A 20,563-nucleotide genomic window follows, 5' to 3' on the forward strand; every position below is an offset into this window, starting at 1 on the left:
TTGTACTGGTTGAATGTGACTAAAAGCATGCCATGTCTCTTTATACAAATTGAATGAATTCACTGTGTGTCTGTGCTCAGTTTAGACATGAAGAAGAATGAAAATATGTTGGAAAAAAAAAGAAAAAAAAAAGGCATAAATATTGTCTGTCTGCATACAGCTGGCTAAAGTGCCCACAACAGGGAAAATATGCAGTAAAGAATCAAGAGAAAGACTTTTTGACTGAGTGTTTGCTCTGTCCTCTGAGTGATGAGTCCAAATGATCACACACACACTGGTTTTTGCATTCTTTGTGTGGACACTCGTAGACATAATACTTACCCTAACCTTAACCATCACAACTAAATCCCTAACCCTAAACCTAACCAGCACTTAATTCACAAAAAGCCTGTTAAAGTTGTGTCCTCACAAAGATGGGTTTGTTTGACTATTAGTACACACACACACATGCTCACTTATTGTACTGTATATAGTTTGAGAGAGTAACATCAAGCGGTTAAATAGTAATATGATGATACAGATGCAGCACACAAGAAACTACTTGACGTACAATATAGAAACACTAGCAGCACATAAACATTATAGGGAACACGGAGGCTCCTTGTCATTTGTGTTTGGAGAATTTACCGACCGGCTCTCACTGATGAAAACAGGAACCGTACTTTTTATGCGGAAGACGTGCAATACTGACAAACGGCATATACGTGACAAACTGCTTCAACTAGACACTGAGTGCGTTTACATGCACACTAAAAAACTGATAACTGACAATAATCGGTAACTGGAATAAACCGTTTAAGATGTATACATGTCTCTAAGGAATCAGATTATTGACAGAAACCTAGGTGTGTTCAACAGGTTTTTCAAAAAACCAGTAATGGCAATAAACTGGTAATGAAATCAGTTTATTCCGTTTACATGAGCACTTGAATAGCCAGATAACTACAAAAACCCGATAATAATCAGTTTTTTAGTGTGCATGTAAACGCACTCAATGATTTAATGTGAGGGTTCAAGGCCGATAGGTCATTTTAGTCATAATACTGCAGATTCCTCTGTAGGGTTGGGTGAAAATATCGATTTGGTGATACAGCGTCGTCCTTCGTTGCAATGCAATAATCGATATGCCAGGGCAAATGGCGGTTAAGGTGCTCTAAAGTAAACTCAAATTAATGTGGGACAATGGTAGAGAAAGCTACCTAAAGAGATGCCCCATCCACGTTCAATACATAGACTTTATGCAGCTCGTTCTCTATGTTGCATAAATAGAGAAATTAGACCGCTATCGCGACATATCGCTATATGATTGTCTGGCAATATATTGATTATCACAGAATGGCTTGTGTATCGTGGACCATGTATTGTATCATGAGGTTCCTTGTGATTCCCACCTCTTCTGCTGTCTTTTTCTGAGGAAGAAATACAACATAAAAAAAGACCTCATTAAACCCCTAGCCACTATACGTGGCTTTTACATTAACTCTGATATCGACCTGCCTGCGATTATCGTAATCTTTCTGTTGTTGTGGATATGTAGAGCGATTTTAGATCAAAGTTTTCACAGGTATGATCTGTGGACTTTGATGTCACCCTCCCGACCGGCAGGTGGCAGTAATGTCTTATTAAATGTTTGTGGGCGCTGAGATCACCCTCCCGACCGGCAGGTGGCAGTAATGTCTTCAGACAACTGACGCCTGGAGAAGGACACCGGGACTTCATTAGGAAACACTACCGAGTAGCAGTAGCACGGTAAGCTTCAATGTCACAGTGTAAACGCAGCGTTATATTAGTTTATACAACGAAATTGTTTCGCAGATGTCTAATTAATTGTGTTAGGAGTTAGTGGGGTTTTGTTATTTCTGATGTAACGACACCGTTAACGTGGTGGAGAAGGAAATGTTTCAAATGTCTCTGTGTACTTTTGTAGCTAACATCTAACCTAGAGCTAGATGCTAACGTCGCGCTATATCAATATCACGGCGAAGTGAACCTTCCTGTGCTAGTTATTTTCTGTTTTATTATTCATTATGTTCCCCTGTATTCTATATGCTAAAGTAATTATCATCGATGATTCAGTAACTCAACATTGTTGTTTGTAGGTAAACCAAGAAATGACTCGCTTACCATGTTAAACCGACACCTATATTTTATACGAAATAGTAATTTATTATCATTAAAGATTCACGTTCAGGTGTGGTGATGTCTCGCAGTCGTCTACAGTGAAATGCAGCCATGTTGTCCTTCATTTTGTCATCAATAATGACCAGTTATTGCCTGTGTAATAATTTATATGTGTTTCTGATTTAGAACAGCTCTCTGGTAAACATGGGTAAAGCCTTAGGAAACTTGGCCAGATTGAGGCATGTCGTCACATACAGCCTGTCTCCATTTGAGCAGAGGGCTTTCCCCAACTACTTCGCCAAGGGAATCCCCAATGTGTGGAGACGGTTCAAATCATCGTTCTTCAAAGTTGCCCCCCGTGAGTCTTTTCTTCGTAGTGTATCTACATTTTAGGTGTGGTCCATACTTTACATTTAAGTGTTGCATATTTTTTGATATCTCAAATGTCAAATTGTGATATCAGCTAGAAGAAGTCCTTGACAACAGACCAGTCTGCTGTCATGGCTTCATATATTTCAAGTACAAGAACAGTGGCATGATGATTGAGTGGCATATCATAGCTTTATGCTTCTACTGGAAATGCATAAATACTATTATTTATGCAGATATACTTTTCAAGTGATCTGGATTTCAGGTTTCAAATCTTCATTTTCCTTGTCAAGCTTAAACCTAAAATCATCATAGTGCCTGTATTTTGCATTGGGTTGGTGTACAGTTGTAGTCAACGTTCATTATACGGGTTACATTTTAGATTTCAAATCAGATTCACATCAGATCACATTTGATGCTTCATAGCCACAACTAAAGATGTGTTGCATTTGAAAATGACCATCTTCTCAAATGGGAATGTGTGCTCCAACACCTTTTTGCATACGTCAACAAAAAAACTTTATATTTTTGGGACTTCTCAGTATTGAGTGGGAAATACACCCTTATTGATCCCCCAAAGGAGATGTTCAAATTTGAGGGTGAGATGGAGCTCAGGAGGATGACACCCTCCTCCATTATAGGTCATTATTAATGTAAATGAACAAGTACAATAAGACCTTGTTATGTTATACATGTTTATACACCAATAATTGTGTTTAATCAAAAAATTGTTTTCCTTTGTTTGTATTTTAATTATATCTATGTGGAAAGGTTAAACAAAAACACTTGACTGCATTACTCAGAAATGTATTTGCATTGTTGAGATCCTGGTGCCAATGATGTGATCCTCCCTTTTTGCAGCAATGATCGTCGCGTACATGACATACACCTGGGCCAACCACAACCATCAGCAGAGCAAGAGGAAGAATCCGGCTGACTACGAGAACGATGTTTAAACTTCTGCCACCTCTGAAAGCTGCCCCTCTGTTCTTCATTCAAAATATGTGTGTGTAACCAATAAAGATGAAAAATATTTACGTGAAATGTGTTTTGACTGGTCACTTTCAGTTGTCTTCTGCCATTTGTTCAATATATGTCAAATAAGTGATTCATTTTGAGTTATACAACTTAACACTTAAGGTTTTGTTTTTTTTGCATAGATATGATGTAGAGATGTAAAGAGCAGGAATAAAAATCCATGTGTTGCTGAATGTGTTATTGGTGATAAAGCTCTCTCACACTGATGTAATATGTTGAAGTGTTTGCACTTCACTGCTGTAGTTGTAGTGATGGTGGTGATAGTGGGTGGGTGTTACATTTTTAAACGGCAGATCATTACACAGTACAGTACCATTGTATAAATACCTGATTATTATTTTTTTAATGCAAAGTAGAAATTCATCAACATCCATCAACCCTCCTCCCTACACTTTCTTAATATTGTGATTAATGTATCGATCGTATTGCGTGAAAATGTCCAGTTTCTTAAAAATATAATTATAAAACAAATGTTGTGTTATACACAAATTTACTTATGACCGTTTATATAGTGAAAAGTGGGTCCCTGTATGAAATGAATGGAGAAGGACTGGTTTACATTGTTGGTTAACAACTTTATTTTCTATAATTTTATTATACTCAGATTACAGTAAAACTATACAGCTTTAAAATTCTGTATAGACAAGTAATAATTTCACAATTCCACTGCACTCGGAAGTTGGAACTCCCTTCCTCATGCATATTTCATAATTCTTGCATTATCTGTGGGAAATGCGGTAGTACATGGGCGAGTTACGCCGCTGCAGATACCACTTTCGGCCTGTAGGCGGCGCCTGATCTGCGGGTACAGCGTCTTTGCAGTAGGACGCTATTGGTCAGAAAATTCCTGAACGCTCTCACGCATCAGCCGGTGCACCTACCTTCTTCTTACCGCATGCTGCCGCTCTGTTACATGGAAGAAGAGCAAGGGTGGATCGTCATCATCCACTGATCGAAGCCCACTGTAGCCGCTGTTTTATTTCAACACTGAGCCAAGTTCCTCTCTGTAATCCCCGCACTCCACGCTGTCCTGTTAGCCGCTCAAGATGTCAGTCGTCGGGTTTGACGTTGGATTCATGAACTGCTATGTAGCCGTAGCCAGAGCCGGTGGGATTGAAACAGTCGCTAACGACTACAGCGACCGATGCACACCGTAAGTAGTGAGTGTCAGCGGAGAGGTGGCGTGTTTTTAATCTGCGTTGTGTCACCTGCTCTGACAGACTGACAGGATTGACTTGTGTAGCATCTCACGTGAAGTGAAGCTAACGCAGCTAGTTAGCAAGCTAACGGTTTCTCAACAGGAAGCGGTATGCTAACGCTAACTGTAGCCGAAATTAAACCATTGTGAGCCTGAAAGAACTACTGGGTCAGGTTTTCGGGCTTGGGTGTTTCGTCTGGTGTTTTTGTACAGTAACGTCGTCGAGTTCACCTTTTTTCCACTATTATAAGAGATCTATCTGTCAGGTGATGAAAGTGCCGCTGCTGCTGCAGGCGTGAATAAGCGCATGATGAGAGGAGGCCGGAACCAGACTGTCAGCACCGTCCGCCACACAGCAGTCCATTGTACTTTCATTTGACTGAGCCGCTGTCCTCAGAAGGAACAGACAGAGGAACATTAGAGACAAGAAACAGTATTTTAAGGAAGGAAGTATTGAGCAACAGTGTCTCCACCAGTCTGGATGAAAACCTGATGAAAAACGTCACGATACATTACAATTGTACCATTTTCAACAATCGGCGTCAGCCTGTAGTTACATATTTATGTGATATTGTCTAGTTTTATTACTATTGATGAATGGTCTCAAATGCACTTTAGCTTTAATTTCCATTTTAAGGTGTATTTTGACAAAACAATTCTTTTTTACGTAATTTATGAAATTAATATTTTTTTAGTATTAAATTCACTGTACTTCAGACACAAAAGGCAATTTACAGAGACAGACCATAGTGTTTTGGTTTGTGTACAATTAATTATCAAACTCTTTCATTTTAGCTAAAGATAATTTAACGTTATCATATTACAGTTATGATTGTATTTTTTGAAACTATCATTCTGCACATGACATGAGTCGATATTGTAATTAGGTCTAAATTATAATTTTTTTCTGAAAGATATTCAATTAAATTTTATTTGTATCGTGCCAAATCACAACATGCATTATCTCAAGGCACTGTACATATAGTAATGCAGAAGCCTTTAAAATATTATAGAGAGAAGAACAACCATGACCACTCATACAATGAGTCGTCAGTGGAGAGAGAAAAAAAAAAACGTTTAACAGGAAGAAATCTGACAGAACCAGCTTGAAAATGTGTGGCATATTCCTCGACTGGTTGGGGTGAAAGGAAACGGGAAACCGGGGAGCCGAGGTAGAGATGGAAGAACGTGACCAGTAGGACGATATAGGTTCAGACAGGACAGTTCTGAATCAGTTATGACATGTTTATAGTAATTTATACAAGCAGTAGCCGATATTGTTGATAACGGATTATACTGATATCAATTGTAATCATAGCATAAGGATAATAATGACAGTACAACCACTGCTAATGATAATAATAATAATAATAGCCTCAAAACTGGATCTGGATGCTGCAAGATGAGGAAAGACAAAAACTAGGGAGAGAAAGAACAAGGTTAATGACATGCAATAAAGCCATATTCATGATTTAGTTGTTTTTTTTTTGTTTTTTTTTTACAGTATTTTAGTTTAAGTTTTAATTTGTAGATTAAAACATGCTGGAGCATTACCACATTATACTAGCAAAATGTCAATGTTTATAATGTAATACAAGGATGAGAACTTTGGTAAGATGTGTATGGATCACACTTTATTATTTGATTAATCTATAGCCATTTAAAATAATGTAATGGTTATAGATTAATCAAGTAATAAAACACAAAATTGACAATTGATTCAAAGTGTGATTTCAATTGTAGAACAATTAATCATTTGCCCTACTCGTAATGGCATAACAGTTAGGCCGACAACACACAGATCTGACTGGAACCACACCACTTTGGCAGATTAATCATGAATTAATCATAAGCATCATTAATTAGTATACTTTTATGACACAATATGACCTGTCATATTGCTTTGTTAATAAGAATGCTGTATATGCAGTGTACATATGCCCTAAACCAGTCTATTGATGTCCTTATCATTGATTATATGGGGACAAAGATATTTAATCTAATCATGCACTTTAACATTAGTTCTAGATAGAAAGAAATCAGGAAATGCAAAGATCTCTTTGACTCCCGAGCATCATACTATTGTTCTTATTTACCATTATATTTGATGTCAAAGTCTCTACCACACGGAGAACGTAGGACCTAAAACATAATTATTACTATGTGTCATGTATTACTTGTTGCATCCACGTTTATATGACAAGCTACTCAAGTAATGACTGAATTGTTGTTATTTTTTTTGTTTAGAGCATTTGTTTCTTATGGGCCTCGGAATCGCTCAATTGGAGCAGCTGCAAAAAGCCAGGTAATGTTTTTATTTGTCATTTTGGAACGTTGGAGAAATAATGTTTTAAATGACAATGAATAGGGACCAGTGCTTAAATAGAGCATTAATTATGAACATACAACACACTGTTGTCCATGTATGTGCTTTTATTTTTTTAATGGAGTGTTTCTGTCTGTTTAACAGATCGTCACAAACTGCAAGAACACAGTCCAAGGGTTCAAGAGGTTTCATGGCAGGGCATTTTCAGATCCGTACGTGCAGCGCGTCAAAAACAGCTTGGTGTATGATATTGTACAGATGCCCACAGGGACAGCTGGCATCAAGGTAAGAGAAGAATAAACTAGATTCACACATTCCGGCACATTAGGGGCACCAATAAACTGTACTGTACGATATTACATTTCCACTGCTCTCATTCTAGGGGATTTGTAGTGGTTCCCATCAGAAATAACACAATAAACTATATTACTGTATAGTCAGATTACTGGAATATCAAAGTCATCATTGGAAGGGATTCTGAGATCTAACTGTTTATCATTTAAAGCAACAGACATGTTTTTTTTACAATGGTAATGTCTCGCTGTTTCAGTCTTTCTATAGGTCTTCTATAACATAGAAACATGGAGATGGCTAATTGATAACAGAAAACAAATTCAGTATTGATTCAGAATAACATGATGAGACTTAAGGATGGCAATTGTAGATCGTTTTGTGATACGGACTCAAAACCAGGTTAGTGCCAATGCTGGCAATACAGACCTGCTGAGTCTTTGATAGAGGAGCCATTCACCCTGTTGAAATTTGATGGTCAAATCATCAAAAATAATAATAATATAATAATAATAACTAAAAAGTGAAGGAACCTTCATGAAAACACAAATATTCTCTTTCACAAATGCATATACATGCATCTCAATTCCTGAACTTTTTGTTCCTTTTTTTGATGGACCAACTTTTTTTTTTTTTTTTATCTTGGGTCATTCTTTTATTATGTGTCAGATGCTGTTTTATTTTGTTCTCAACCACAGTTTTATATCTGGAAATAGCAATAGAACAGGGTTTTATTGCACCTTAAGCAGAACATTGTGTATCTGAACGTTCTGAATTTGTGAAATGTCATCACAAGAAGGTGTAAGGTTCACAATAATTATTTATAGGCTGACTGGAAGAATATAGTATATGAAAATAGGAGTTACAGACAGATCGAAGCAAGCAAATGATGATTTATTTGAAGTTAAGTTAAGTTTTAAAGAAACACACAATTTCCTTTGTTGTAATATGAAATTACAAAGAAATTTACAAAATATTTGCTATTAATTCTCTAAATATAATTTGAATAGCCTCCACCATCTCTGAAATCTCAAGCAAACATCCCACCCTTGGTGCTTTCATGGATTTACGAGCTTCTTGGTTGTGAATTGTGAACTCCACTTTTATGAACACAGTTATCATTGGCAGCTTAACTTCTTTTCACATCTTCTCTTCTGTGACCGAAGGTGATGTACATGGAGGAGGAGAAGGTGTTCAGCATTGAACAGGTCACTGCTATGCTGCTGACCAAGCTGAAGGAGACGGCAGAGAGTGCACTGAAGAAGCCTGTGGCCGACTGTGTTGTCTCTGTAAGTATCACCATGCTGCTGCTGCTGCTACAGTTCTGACTGAGCTTTGCAACCAAGGTGCTTGTGGGGTTGTGCTTCTGTCACATCTGTCGTTACTGAGCAACCAAACCTTGGAGCTGCTGAGATGATTGAAGATAGATTACCAGTGTTGCTTTTCCATCACCCCAGCTTTACTGTTAGATATGTGTGGTACCAAAGACGAGTGTTGTCTGGATGGAGCAGACACATGACCTACTTTTTTTGTCCCGAGTATGAAAAGATGCACTGAAAACAATTTCAACATTCCAAAAAGATGAGATATTTTCATATCGGTGCATTGCATGCAGATACACTCACAAAAACAGCAGCCTCACAGTGTATGTGTGTCACAATCTAATCTAATCAAACTGGTTAAGTGAAAACTCAAAAAGAAAGGGTCTATTTTATGTTGCCTCTCTGTTATAAAACAGGTTCCCTGCTATTACACCGATGCCGAGAGAAGATCAGTAGTCGATGCTGCTCAGATCGCTGGACTCAACTGCCTGAGGCTCATGAATGAAACAACTGCAGGTCTGTACTAGGGTTTCTTGGGTTGGGCTTGGGCAAGGATGGTCATGTTGGAAATTGCTGCACTTTCTGTGTTGTCATTCCAGCACTTTGAATGTTGACTAATATTTTAACTGTCTCCCTACAGTTGCATTAGCATATGGAATCTATAAGCAGGATCTGCCTGCTCCTGAGGAGAAGGCCAGGAATGTGGTGTTTGTGGACCTGGGCCATTCTGGATTCCAGACATCAGTGTGTGCATTTAACAAGGGCAAACTCAAGGTGTGTGCATGCAATTATTTTTTATTCCTTTACAGCTGTGCTGAATATGATTTTCAAATTTCTCAACAGTTGGAGAGGGAAGAATTGGGATTAAACAATATGTTGCATTGGGAGCATGCAGCCCTTTAGTAGGGTAGCTGTTGATGATTTTCCAAACTTCCCTGTCTAGTGTATTCTAGACACGTTTTTGTTTTTACTTTTTCAACACCTTGCTAGCATTGCTGAAACTCTAAACCCTGTCACATGTCCAGATGTCGCTGTCTCAGTCTAGATGCTGGTAACATTAGATAAGAGCAGGTTCACACTAAGTGTGTGTGTGTGCGCAGCATGTCTGCATTATGGAACATTTGTTTTCATTTAGGCAGATGTGTTCATTGATTAGAGCACCTTCACTGCCCACGTGAGACCCGCATCTCACGAATGTGAGCGCACCACCTTGTTCTTTTTTGGAAGTAGGACTCAGTTTTCCATGCAGGGCCAAACGTTTCACAGCAAAATAGACAGTGAAAATGATCTTTCCCCACATCTTTATCTATGGCATATGTCATACAAACAAATCCTGGTGCCATTTCAATATGAAAGCACTTTTTACTTTTACATTTTCCTTTCCAACAAAGCTTTATTATAAAATATATACAGGACTGACAGATTCCCAGCTGGAAAATACCTATTTCCACCAAGCAGAATAGATAGATTCAGTGCAGTATGTCATGCAGTTTTTACGTTTTCATTGGCAAATGTTGAGAAAAGTACAAAAGTAATTGACCCAATAGCATCCCAGTTTTTGGCACTCTTGAATTGGGGTTCCAAGCACACTGATATGTCTCCTATAGGGTGGCAAACAATGGAATGCTGTTTTCTCTCAATTGCTGATCTCCATTTACTGTGTTGTTCTTATCTGTAATGTACTGCTGAGCTACACAGTGTCACACCAGTATGACATCACAACATCTATGTAGCTCATGCATCTGTTTGATATTAGTTATGTAATTTACATAATGTGGCCCACACACCTCAGCCAGTTTAGTGTGAAATAATAATAATAATAATAATAATAATGGCTGCAGTCACCTGTAAATTTTACTGCAATCACATTTGCTGTTTTGGTCATTGGTTTCTGTCAAAGCTTAGAACTATTCATGGCCGCCCTACATTTTATATATCAATCTATGCAAGACAGGGTTTTTCATAACCTTAACACTTTGTTGGCTTCTTCTTTGTGTGTCTCAGGTTCTCGCTACGGCCTGTGACCCAGAACTGGGAGGAAAGGACTTTGATGAAGTACTGGTCAAGCATTTCTGCGAGGAGTTTGGTAAAAAGTACAAGCTCGACGTCAAGACAAAGCCCAGGGCGTTGGTCAGGCTGTACCAGGAGTGTGAGAAACTGAAAAAGCTGATGAGCGCCAACTCCTCAGACTTACCGCTTAACATCGAGTGCTTCATGAATGACATCGACGTCTCTGGACGTATGAACAGGTTGGTCGACGTGAACCTTTTTTTTCCCCAACATTTTCCATCAATTGTCGTTTTCTTACTTTGGCCGTTACATTTCTCTTAAACAAGGGGTCACTTTGAAGAAATGTGTGCTGATGTTTTGGCCCGAGTGGAGGCTCCTCTGCAGAGTCTGCTGGAATGCGCCAGTGAGTATTATTTTCCTTTAATTACGTGACATTTCTGCTCCCGTTTCTCTGTTTGAGGAATTCAGTGTCTTTTTGTTCACGATTTCATGTCCCCTAAAAAAAAACATGTTTATTCCGTCAGAGCTAAAAAGGGAAGACATCTATGCAGTTGAGATAGTGGGTGGAGCTTCCAGGATCCCCGCTGTCAAAGAGAGAATCAGCAAATTCTTCGGGAAGGAATTGAGCACTACACTGAATGCTGACGAGGCCGTGGCCAGAGGATGTGCCCTGCAGGTATCTTTAGCCTTTGTTTTGCAGCTATTCACCAAATCTCCCTTTTGCACACACAAGATGTTTTTCTAAACAGCACAGAGCAAATCTTTGGCTTAAATAAACATTTATGGGTGATTTTTTTCTGCATTTACTGAAATAGTTGTTTTGTCTCCACAGTGTGCAATCCTGTCTCCTGCCTTCAAAGTGCGCGAGTTCTCCATCACTGACATCGTTCCCTATCCCATCTTCTTGAAGTGGCATTCTGCTGCTGAGGAAGGCCTGAGGTAAACAACTTTGTTGGATCTTTTTTCTTTCTTTTCATCTCTGATCTTAAAGCTGCGATACTAAGCAATACCATCATAGCTGACGAATGGAGCCTTTGTGTGTGTATACAGCAGTAGCACTGGGGTGGGTGTGGGCAAGAAGCATTTATCCCATCTAGTACAATATGACCAAAAAATTTTATATATTTTTTAGTGCTAGGCACATTAACCGCTGTTAACGGTGTCAACGTTAACACAACGCGTTTCCATGACGACTGACTGGAAAAAGACTCATGTATTTACGTACCACAGCACCGTTTACAAGTTAGCTCCGTTAGCTGCGTTAGCTCCTTTAGCACCATTAGCACACCATACAGTCAAACAGGAGCTGTCTGTTTATTAAACTAAAAGAGCAGCGCTACAAATATAGCGTACCTGTGTACTGCATGTGTGTGCCTCTGTTTTTAAAGTTGAACATTACTTTAGTGACTCATTTTAAAAATCGGGAATCACATAAACATGACATCACATGCGTCTTTTTCCAGTCAGTCGTCATGGAGTTAACGCACGTTAGCGCAGCGTTAACATGCCCAGCACAAGTTTGTTCAAGAATGAACATGAGTGAGTGGAGTCATTAAAGCTGTGTACTATAGTTTACAATGTTCAATATAACAATTCTGATCATTTAATTTGTTGCAGTGATTGTGAGGTATTTCCCAAGAACCACGCAGCTCCTTTCTCCAAAGTGTTGACCTTCTACCGAAAAGAGCCATTCTCTTTGGAGGCTTACTACAACTGTCCTAAAGAGCTGCCCTACCCTGATCCCACTATTGGTATGTACCTCTCCTTTTAAGTGATTATTGATTATTAAGGAACAGACATACTCCTATAATCTTAACTGATGAAATATTAGTGTAACGTAAGCATTGTTTTCTTCTTTACAGGTCAGTTTCTGATCCAGAAAGTGGTGCCACAAGCATCTGGTGAAAGCTCCAAGGTGAAAGTTAAGGTGCGGGTGAATATCCATGGTATCTTTAGTGTGTCCAGCGCTTCACTGGTTGAAGTGCAGAAGTGTGATGAGACAGAGGAACCAATGGAAACTGAACAGGCCAGTGACAAAGAGGGAGAGGTACGACATCCACAGTAGTTTTTGTCCACCATAAGTTGTCCTTTTACAAAGAAGCTTAACTTCTAGTTGTAGGTGTTTTCAGACAGAAAAACAATGTCTGTGTGTGTGTTTTTCCTGCAGAACAAGATGCAAACTGATCAGGAAGAGCAGCAGGGACAGGGAGATGGTCCCAAAGACGCAGAGGAGAAGACACCTGAGAACGAAGAGATGGAGGTATGGATTTGTTTAAACATGAATAATATTCTTTATAAAAGATTTTAAAACCCACAATTAGCTGCATTTTTAAAAAGCTCATACTGTTTCAAGCTTTTGCCCAGTCTAAAAACATGCAGAAGTTAATCGGAACACTCTAAATTGACCATAGTGTGAGATTGAATGGTTGTTATTCTCTGTATGTTGGTCCTGTGATGGACTAGGTAGTTCACCACCTTTACCCCATATCAGCTAGTCGGACGATGGTCTGAATAATGCACTAATTTAGCTTCTCAAATCCAAGTTTCTACATTTAAATGTATGGAGCTAGCAAGAAGCTGACAATTTGTGTTTTTGAAGACGTTTTCAATTCATTTTAATGGGGGAAAATGTGTGAAAAACATTTAATATTTGGGAAATTATGAAATAATACAAGCTACAATGTCCTTAATTGGTTCTATATTGAAGCATGTGAAACTATTTAATGGACAAATATGGTGGAAGAAGAAGAAGAAGAAGAAGAAGAAGAAGAAGAAGAAGAAGAAGAAGAAGAAGAAGTAGGAAAGAAAATGTCCACTGCAGAACAGCATAGTGGGCGCAATCCCACTAAATATATATGTTTTATTAAGATGGGTTTAGTCCAGCACTCATGCACTGGATGACATTAAATTATAGATGTTCTAAAGAAGTTTAAGGTTTCAGTGCATATGCCCTTACCTTTTTTTAGACTACCACGGAGGAGGGTAAAGGAGAGAAGAAATCTGACCAGCCCCCACAAGCCAAAAAGCCCAAAGTCAAAACAAAAGTGCTGGAGCTTCCGATTGAGAACAGTCCACAGTGGCAGCTTGCAGATGACATGCTCAATCTGTTTGTTGAAAATGAGGTAACTAAACCTTTAGCCATCACAACATCACACACATCTTCACCTGTAATTTCTTAATCTACTCTGAGGACTTTATCAGTGACAGTTCTTGTCTTGGCTTCTCTTCAGGGTAAAATGATCATGCAGGACAAGCTGGAGAAGGAGAGGAATGACGCTAAGAATTACGTAGAAGAGTATGTGTACGACATGAGGGACAAACTGCATGGGCTGCTGGAGAAGTACGTCAGTGAGACGGTATGTAAACAATCATGACAAATTGACAGAATTGTGATCAACATTATCATCTTAATAACCACTGTATTATCGGACATGTTGCATAATTCTTTTTAAATCTATTTTTAGGATCGAGATGCTTTGTCATTAAAGCTGGAGGACACTGAAAACTGGTTGTATGAAGATGGGGAGGATCAATCGAAACAGGTGTACATTGACAAACTGGCAGAGTTAAAGGTATTTGTAAGCTTTTTTTTCATCCATTACTTGGTCACCATTTTGATATTTTCAAGTCACGTTTGCATTGTGTGATGCACAGAAACTCGGTCAGCCCGTCCAGGAGAGGTACATGGAGGCCGAAGAGAGACCAAAAGCTTTTGAGGAGCTGGGGAAACAAATCCAGCAGTACATGAAATTTGTCGAAGCATGCAAAATAAAGGTAAATACACAATTTATATTGTGTATATTGGTAATTCTTTGAAATGAAACTGGCATACTAGTTGTCCAGATGATCTTTTTTGCTGCACAGCTCATGAATTTGGAAACTTGGTCATTTAATAATGTTATTGTTATGTCTGCATAAAATTAGCAACACTTATTCCTCTATTCATTTCCAGGAGGAGCAGTATGACCACATAGACGAGGCAGATGTCACCAAAGTGGACAAACTGGCCAGTGATGCAATGATTTGGATGAACAGCGCCATGAACCAGCAAAGCAAACAGAGCTTGACAGCGGATCCCACTGTCAAAGGCAAAGACATTAAAGCAAAAACAAAGGTGAGGGTCGATGTTTGACATGATCATAAATACTTGAAATGGGAACTTCCATATTCCATTATGTAAATTAAATATTCAATTCATCTAAGAGATTTGACCAGTAAATAGAAATTGTAGTTAAGTTGTTATTCTCTTTTTTTTATTTTCTTTCTCTTATTTGTTCACACAAACATCATATGACAGAACAACTGCTGGGCTAAATAATTATGGGTACACATGTGAATTTGAATCTGAAAGGTGCTAAATGGAGGACTATAAAACTGTAAATATTAAGATCTCCAATACTTTCTTTTTCATACATTTTATGTTGTGCGTGTTCTCTTGTTTCCCAGGAGTTGTTCTCTGCTTGCAACCCCATCGTGACCAAGCCCAAACCCAAGGTGGAGCTTCCCAAGGAGGAGGCGCCCGCAGAGCAGAACGGGCCCGTCAATGGTCAGGAGAAGCCCCAGGAGGAAAGCGCACAAAAGGGAACGACTGAGAACACGGGCAACCCCGCGTCAGAAACGGCAGAAAACAAGCCTGACATGGACCTTGATTAAAGCAGCCTCACGCCTCACTGAAAGCAAAGCTGAACGGGAGCTCGCTGCTTCAGATTGAGACGCAGTCTGGGTTTATATCCGAGCGGAGGGAGCGTGTTTTCAGTGAACTGCACTCTACAGTCAAAAAACGTAGGCACGGTGATTAGCACACAGAGCTCAGCTGCTGATGGTATCTCTGTCTGGTGACATAGCATGCCCTCTCCCTTTCTGGATGACATAAATCTAAAGCCAGCCGCAATAAGCCTGTTTGAAAATGAGCGCTGTACACATACATGATGGTATTTATTTCTGTTGTGTGCTCTGTACGTGTTCTGGTCTGTGTCACAATATGGTTTTAAATAAAGGTATTGAAAACTATTTGTACTGCTTTTATTAGTTTGGTCAAACAAAACTCAGGTTTTCATTTATTAAGTTTTACTAATATACAACCAGCAGCAAAGTAGTTATTGAAGGCACAGCTATAGTCGACTATTAAACAAATAGGTCGAATTACTGTAAGTGTTGCCATGGGTTAGATAAATTACTGAAGAAGGCAGACCTCTATAATTCTGTTATTAATCTTAAACTTCTTATATGTGGACCCACTTTTCAAAGATACAATAGTGAGCCCATATACAACATAAAGCATGACATGCTACAACCATTTTTGCGTGTCTCAAGACATTCTCAAGCGGTTTGTTGTCAATTGTGTGCATATTCTTTAAAACGCATATAATACACACATATACAGTACACACAAATCAAATCTTAAATTCTGGGGGAAATAAATTCTGCACATTTATCAGATGCTCCAAAAATCTCCCAGGACTCATCTGATGGTCCTTACCCAATTACAGTCAACAATTTTTACTTTTAATTCTTTATATTTCACGCACATTTACTAATAGTAGTTAATGCAATACTTTATTTTGGCTCATAGTGCCTTATGTTGTCCAACATGTAAACATGGTGCTGCAAGATGGCGGTCTACATAAACCAACGCCCTTTACCTAAGTACATATAAAAAGCATAGTTTATTTCGGTCACAGGTATTCACAAATAAAAGCAGATACATTTGTGTTGACACATATTTAAAAACACATAAATTAAATAGCAGCATTCTACAAACGCTCAAGCTTATTTTACCTCAAATTTGACCAAAGTACTTTGGTTACCAATCAGGGCGTGATTTATTAAACTAAAACCCATATGATCAAAAACAAGAAAAGGTATTATTATTTACTATATTACTCTGTGTCTTCTATATATATATTTTTTCCACAGATCCATACCTTTAACTCTTATACAGTATATATATATATATATATATATATATATATATATATATATATATACTTTTAAACATTTTAATTTGTATATCAGTGAATGATCACATTAATGGAGTATTTTATTAATGATAATACTGTTTCTTCTAATTATACAAGGTCATTTTAGGACCTTGGTAAATAACAGTTGTGACAGTAAACAGCTTTAAATATGTTTTACTGTATTTTCAGCCACGTTTCCATGACGACACTGTGAGTGTGCCTCGGTTTGGATCATTTTAAGACTTTTTTTTTTGAGTCTTCAGTTTTGCCAAAGCAGGGAAATCTTATTATTTAAAAAGTATTTACTGGTCTATTATGGTGGTGGTGGTTATGTCCTCCTCCTCCGCGGTGAGACGCTGTTTTGTCTCCTCCTGCAGGAAGGAATCACATGATCAGTCTAGATCCTGTGTGTGTGTGTGTGTGAAAAGAAACGGCACTCACACACTCCGAGGAAGCGCTGCTGTTTGTTCTAACTCTTTTCTTCTTCTTCTTCGTGTTTGACCAGGACGAGAACAACAACAACTGCACTTTTATCTCCTTTATTCACGCGGTGCGTAAACGCAGCAGCATCATCATCAGTAGTAGCTTATTGACTCCACAGATGTTACTGCTGCTTGTGTGATGTGATGATGTGATCTCCTCCATGAGTCTAAAGTCTGTTTTGAGGTGTGTGTGTGACAGAAACAGCGTCCGTCTCTGTGTGTTTTTTCCCCACCAGAACCATGAAGCTGATCATCCTCAATGACTACGATCAGGCGAGCGAATGGGCCGCAAAATACATCAGAAACAGGATTTTACTCTTCAAACCCGGTCCGGACAGATACTTCACTCTGGGGCTGCCCACAGGTAAGAAGCAGCAGCAGCAGCAGCAGCTCACTATCACACACACTGAAGGCCAGGGACAATATGTTCAAATCCAGCAGAGCTCCAGATAAATACCCTCAAGCAAAACTACAGAACATCATGGAATCATGTTTCTTATTGGTGTCAGTCACACTGAGGTGCAGGGAGTATGTTCAAATGCTGTAAATGATGAAAAAATATATATATCATAAATCATATTATAATAATAAAGTCAAGTCAAAGTGTCAATAAAGCACTTTAAATCAACATGTGACTCATTTTTAGGAGGAAAATAATAATAAACAAAGAGAAAATAACTCCTCCTGCCTGGAAATCTGCTGACTCTGGGTTACAGGCGGAAAGAAGTCACACAATCTGAAAAGATTTTGTTGTGGCCGCCATTTTAAATAATCTGCCATTGTTTATTGATTATTGCTTATATAAGATTACATGTGTTTGTTTGTTCTCAGAAACTTGATCAATTCTGCTCTTTTTTTTCCAACCAAAAGTCTCTTTGACAAAGTAAAAAAGAAAAACATGTTTACCTATTCCAGGTTAGAGAGACATAAGTGTGATCCAACAAATGTTAATCTCATTTAAGAAATCTTGAAGAATAATAAACAAAATCAGCATTGTATATCGGCTGCTCTAAAGGTTGGCGTCAAACTCTGATATATGCTAGTGTTTTGTTTTTGTTGTTGTTACCGCCTCAGTTCATGCCTTCACTAAATCACTTTTGCAGAAAGAAAGAATTTGATTTGAACCACTTATTCATACAATAATAGCCTGACTTCTCATACTTTTACATTTTTAAAGGTGCATTATGTAATAAATCTAAAGCAACTGGTTATAAAATCCTCCTAATATGTCACAGAGACTCAGGAATAATGTTCATATAACAAACTGATGATATGAATAATAAGAAAAAAAGTAAAGAATAAAAGCTCTTACATTATTCCAGAAAGGTAAAATATGAATGCATGAATCAATAAGAATTGTCTAATGGTTTTCCGTCATCATCATGTGTGTGTTTTCTGCTCTCAGGTAGCACACCTCTGGGCTGTTATAAGAAACTGATCGAGTACTACAAGAATGGAGAAATCTCATTCCAGTTCGTAAAGACCTTCAACATGGACGAATATGTCGGTGAGGTGTCACGACCCTTAACTACTCTCATGATGTGGTTAGAGAGCCACTGCTGATTCTTGTTATCTCGTAGAAGAGGAGACACTTTAACCTTTAAGTACAACAAGGAAAAAGACAATAAATCAGAGTTATTTTGACAGCTGGATTATATAATAAAGTTTGACACCAATGGATTAGAGGACCTGGTAAAAGCTGTGATCTTCCATTAACACCCTGCTCTAAAATCTTTCCTAGGACTTCCTCAAGGTCATCCTGAGAGCTACCACTCCTTCATGTGGAACAACTTCTTTAAACACGTAGACATAAGAGCGGAGAACACGCACATCCTGGATGGCAATGCAGCCGACCTGAAAGCAGAGTGTGAAGCCTTTGAGGGGAAGATAACCGCAGCCGGGGGGATCGAGCTCTTTGTCGGAGGTCAGGACGCCTCCGTGAACCGATATCGTGTTGTGGCGTCATGTGATTGTCTCAACTGAGCCTGCTCTCACTGTTCCATGTCAGGTATTGGACCCGATGGCCACATCGCCTTTAATGAGCCTGGTTCAAGCTTGGTTTCCAGAACCAGAGTCAAGACTCTGGCAAAGGACACGATCATCGCGAACGCCAGATTCTTCGACGGGGTTCTCTCAAAGGTGCCAACCATGGCTCTGACTGTGGGAGTGGGCACTGTCATGGACGCTAAAGAGGTGAGAAGCCATTTTTGTCCTTCTCTTGCTTCACATGTTTTATATCCTATTTAGAAGTACACTTTGAGCTGCAGAACTAGGGATGCACAATATTGGAATTTTTTGGCGATATCTGATATGCTGATATAACGGGAGAGCATGCACCGATAACCAATACCAATATGTGTTTCCCTATGACCAACTGCAGAGGTCATTTAGTCTCTTCTGTAATGAAATCAACATAATATATATATGCATTTTCTTCATTGTGCAAAATAGACTAATAGTTGGCTGAGTTCAGAAGTTCAGCTCACAGGGATCTTTATGTGTTAATCGTTAACACATTTCAAAGCCAGATAATATTGTGCATCCCTATGCAGAACAGTTAATCACACAGTGATGTTGTCACCTTCCTGACACACGTTTGTCATTTCTTTTTGTCTCTCAGGTCATGATTCTCATCACTGGAGCACACAAGGCATTCGCTTTATACAAAGCGATAGAGGACGGTGTGAATCACATGTGGACGGTGTCCGCTTTCCAGCAGCACCCGCAGACCGTGTTTGTATGTGATGAGGACGCCACGCTGGAGCTGCGCGTCAAAACAGTGAAGTACTTCAAAGGTGAGACGAAACCACGAAGCTTCAAATGACATGACACAATTGTAATAAAACACTGACAAGGATCTTGGCTGTTTCTCATCAGGGATGATGCACGTGCACAATAAGCTGGTGGAGCCACTGTCCGTGGACTGATTTCATCAGATCTTTAAACTTAAGTTAGTTAGTGAGGTGTTTTTGCTTAAATGATTCCTTCACCCTCTGATGGAGGGACGCTGGTGGACATGGAGCAGCGCCGTGATGATCACAACACAGAAATAATCTGGTGCTCAGGCTTACGCGCTGTCATGTGATTGTTCCTACAGCTGTGCATATGTTTGCTCTTTGTAATAAAGTGAGTCTCATTTTTATACCTTGAATGTGTTTTGGGATTAGTGTTGTTGTCTCGTGTCACATGACAACACGGAACAACCCGTGCTGCCTTCACGTGCTCCATGTAAAAAATCCCAACACCAGAAGTGACACGTTCAAAATGAAACCGCCTTCTTTGTGTATGTTTAAGAGAAACAGGGGGAGCAAAGTTCACGAACTTAACTGCACTCAACAGTTTGAACACACAGTACTTCTCCTTTATTGTGTTATTATCTGTAAACATTCAGTACAGGTTGGTAAACCTCATTTGCAATTTAACAACTTTACAAACAAATCCAGTGA

At 38.9% G+C, this 20,563-nt stretch overlaps 3 protein-coding genes across 4 annotated transcripts; all 3 read left to right on the forward strand.

Moving 5' to 3' along the window:
- The first annotated feature begins 1,707 nt into the window (after positions 1-1,707).
- Positions 1,708-3,528, forward strand: uqcrq (ubiquinol-cytochrome c reductase, complex III subunit VII). 2 transcript variants are annotated; one of them, XM_083891703.1, is made up of 3 exons: positions 1,708-1,749; positions 2,308-2,479; positions 3,352-3,528. In XM_083891703.1, exons 2-3 carry the CDS (start codon positions 2,326-2,328, stop codon positions 3,444-3,446), a joined length of 249 nt encoding a protein of 82 aa, XP_083747829.1. In that variant the 5' UTR covers positions 1,708-1,749; positions 2,308-2,325; the 3' UTR covers positions 3,447-3,528. The 2 variants fall into 2 exon arrangements, with proteins under 2 accessions (XP_083747829.1, XP_083747830.1); XM_083891704.1 differs by having other exon boundaries at positions 1,714-1,749; positions 2,313-2,479.
- Positions 3,529-4,373: 845 nt separating this feature from the next.
- On the forward strand, positions 4,374-15,676 carry hspa4b (heat shock protein 4b). The gene is made up of 19 exons (XM_083890630.1): positions 4,374-4,681; positions 6,974-7,031; positions 7,197-7,337; positions 8,510-8,632; positions 9,082-9,181; positions 9,306-9,439; positions 10,670-10,914; positions 11,002-11,078; positions 11,200-11,351; positions 11,508-11,614; positions 12,293-12,426; positions 12,538-12,722; positions 12,843-12,935; positions 13,642-13,797; positions 13,906-14,031; positions 14,140-14,247; positions 14,330-14,449; positions 14,628-14,789; positions 15,122-15,676. The coding sequence occupies exons 1-19, from the start codon at positions 4,575-4,577 to the stop codon at positions 15,326-15,328; spliced, it is 2,535 nt and encodes an 844-aa protein (XP_083746756.1). The 5' UTR covers positions 4,374-4,574; the 3' UTR covers positions 15,329-15,676.
- A 1,383-nt stretch (positions 15,677-17,059) lies between these two features.
- On the forward strand, positions 17,060-20,178 carry gnpda1 (glucosamine-6-phosphate deaminase 1). The gene is made up of 7 exons (XM_083891675.1): positions 17,060-17,185; positions 17,354-17,481; positions 18,523-18,624; positions 18,859-19,041; positions 19,126-19,310; positions 19,738-19,912; positions 19,995-20,178. The coding sequence occupies exons 2-7, from the start codon at positions 17,358-17,360 to the stop codon at positions 20,042-20,044; spliced, it is 819 nt and encodes a 272-aa protein (XP_083747801.1). The 5' UTR covers positions 17,060-17,185; positions 17,354-17,357; the 3' UTR covers positions 20,045-20,178.
- Positions 20,179-20,563: the final 385 nt, after the last annotated feature.

Source organism: Microchirus variegatus (assembly GCF_963457635.1).
Source record: "Microchirus variegatus genome assembly, chromosome: 6".
Taxonomy (NCBI): Eukaryota; Metazoa; Chordata; class Actinopteri; order Pleuronectiformes; family Soleidae; genus Microchirus; species Microchirus variegatus.

Coding starts and splice junctions, on each gene's coding strand:
- hspa4b (XM_083890630.1), top strand. CDS start 4,575: ATGTCAGTCGTCGGGTTTGACGTTGGATTCATGAACTGCTATGTAGCC. Junction 10,915..11,001: donor GTCTCTGGACGTATGAACAG/GTTGGTCGACGT, acceptor CTCTTAAACAAG/GGGTCACTTTGAAGAAATGT. Junction 12,427..12,537: donor CTACCCTGATCCCACTATTG/GTATGTACCTCT, acceptor TCTTCTTTACAG/GTCAGTTTCTGATCCAGAAA.
- gnpda1 (XM_083891675.1), top strand. CDS start 17,358: ATGAAGCTGATCATCCTCAATGACTACGATCAGGCGAGCGAATGGGCC. Junction 18,625..18,858: donor CAACATGGACGAATATGTCG/GTGAGGTGTCAC, acceptor AATCTTTCCTAG/GACTTCCTCAAGGTCATCCT. Junction 19,311..19,737: donor CTGTCATGGACGCTAAAGAG/GTGAGAAGCCAT, acceptor TTTGTCTCTCAG/GTCATGATTCTCATCACTGG.
- uqcrq (XM_083891703.1), top strand. CDS start 2,326: ATGGGTAAAGCCTTAGGAAACTTGGCCAGATTGAGGCATGTCGTCACA. Junction 2,480..3,351: donor GTTCTTCAAAGTTGCCCCCC/GTGAGTCTTTTC, acceptor CCCTTTTTGCAG/CAATGATCGTCGCGTACATG.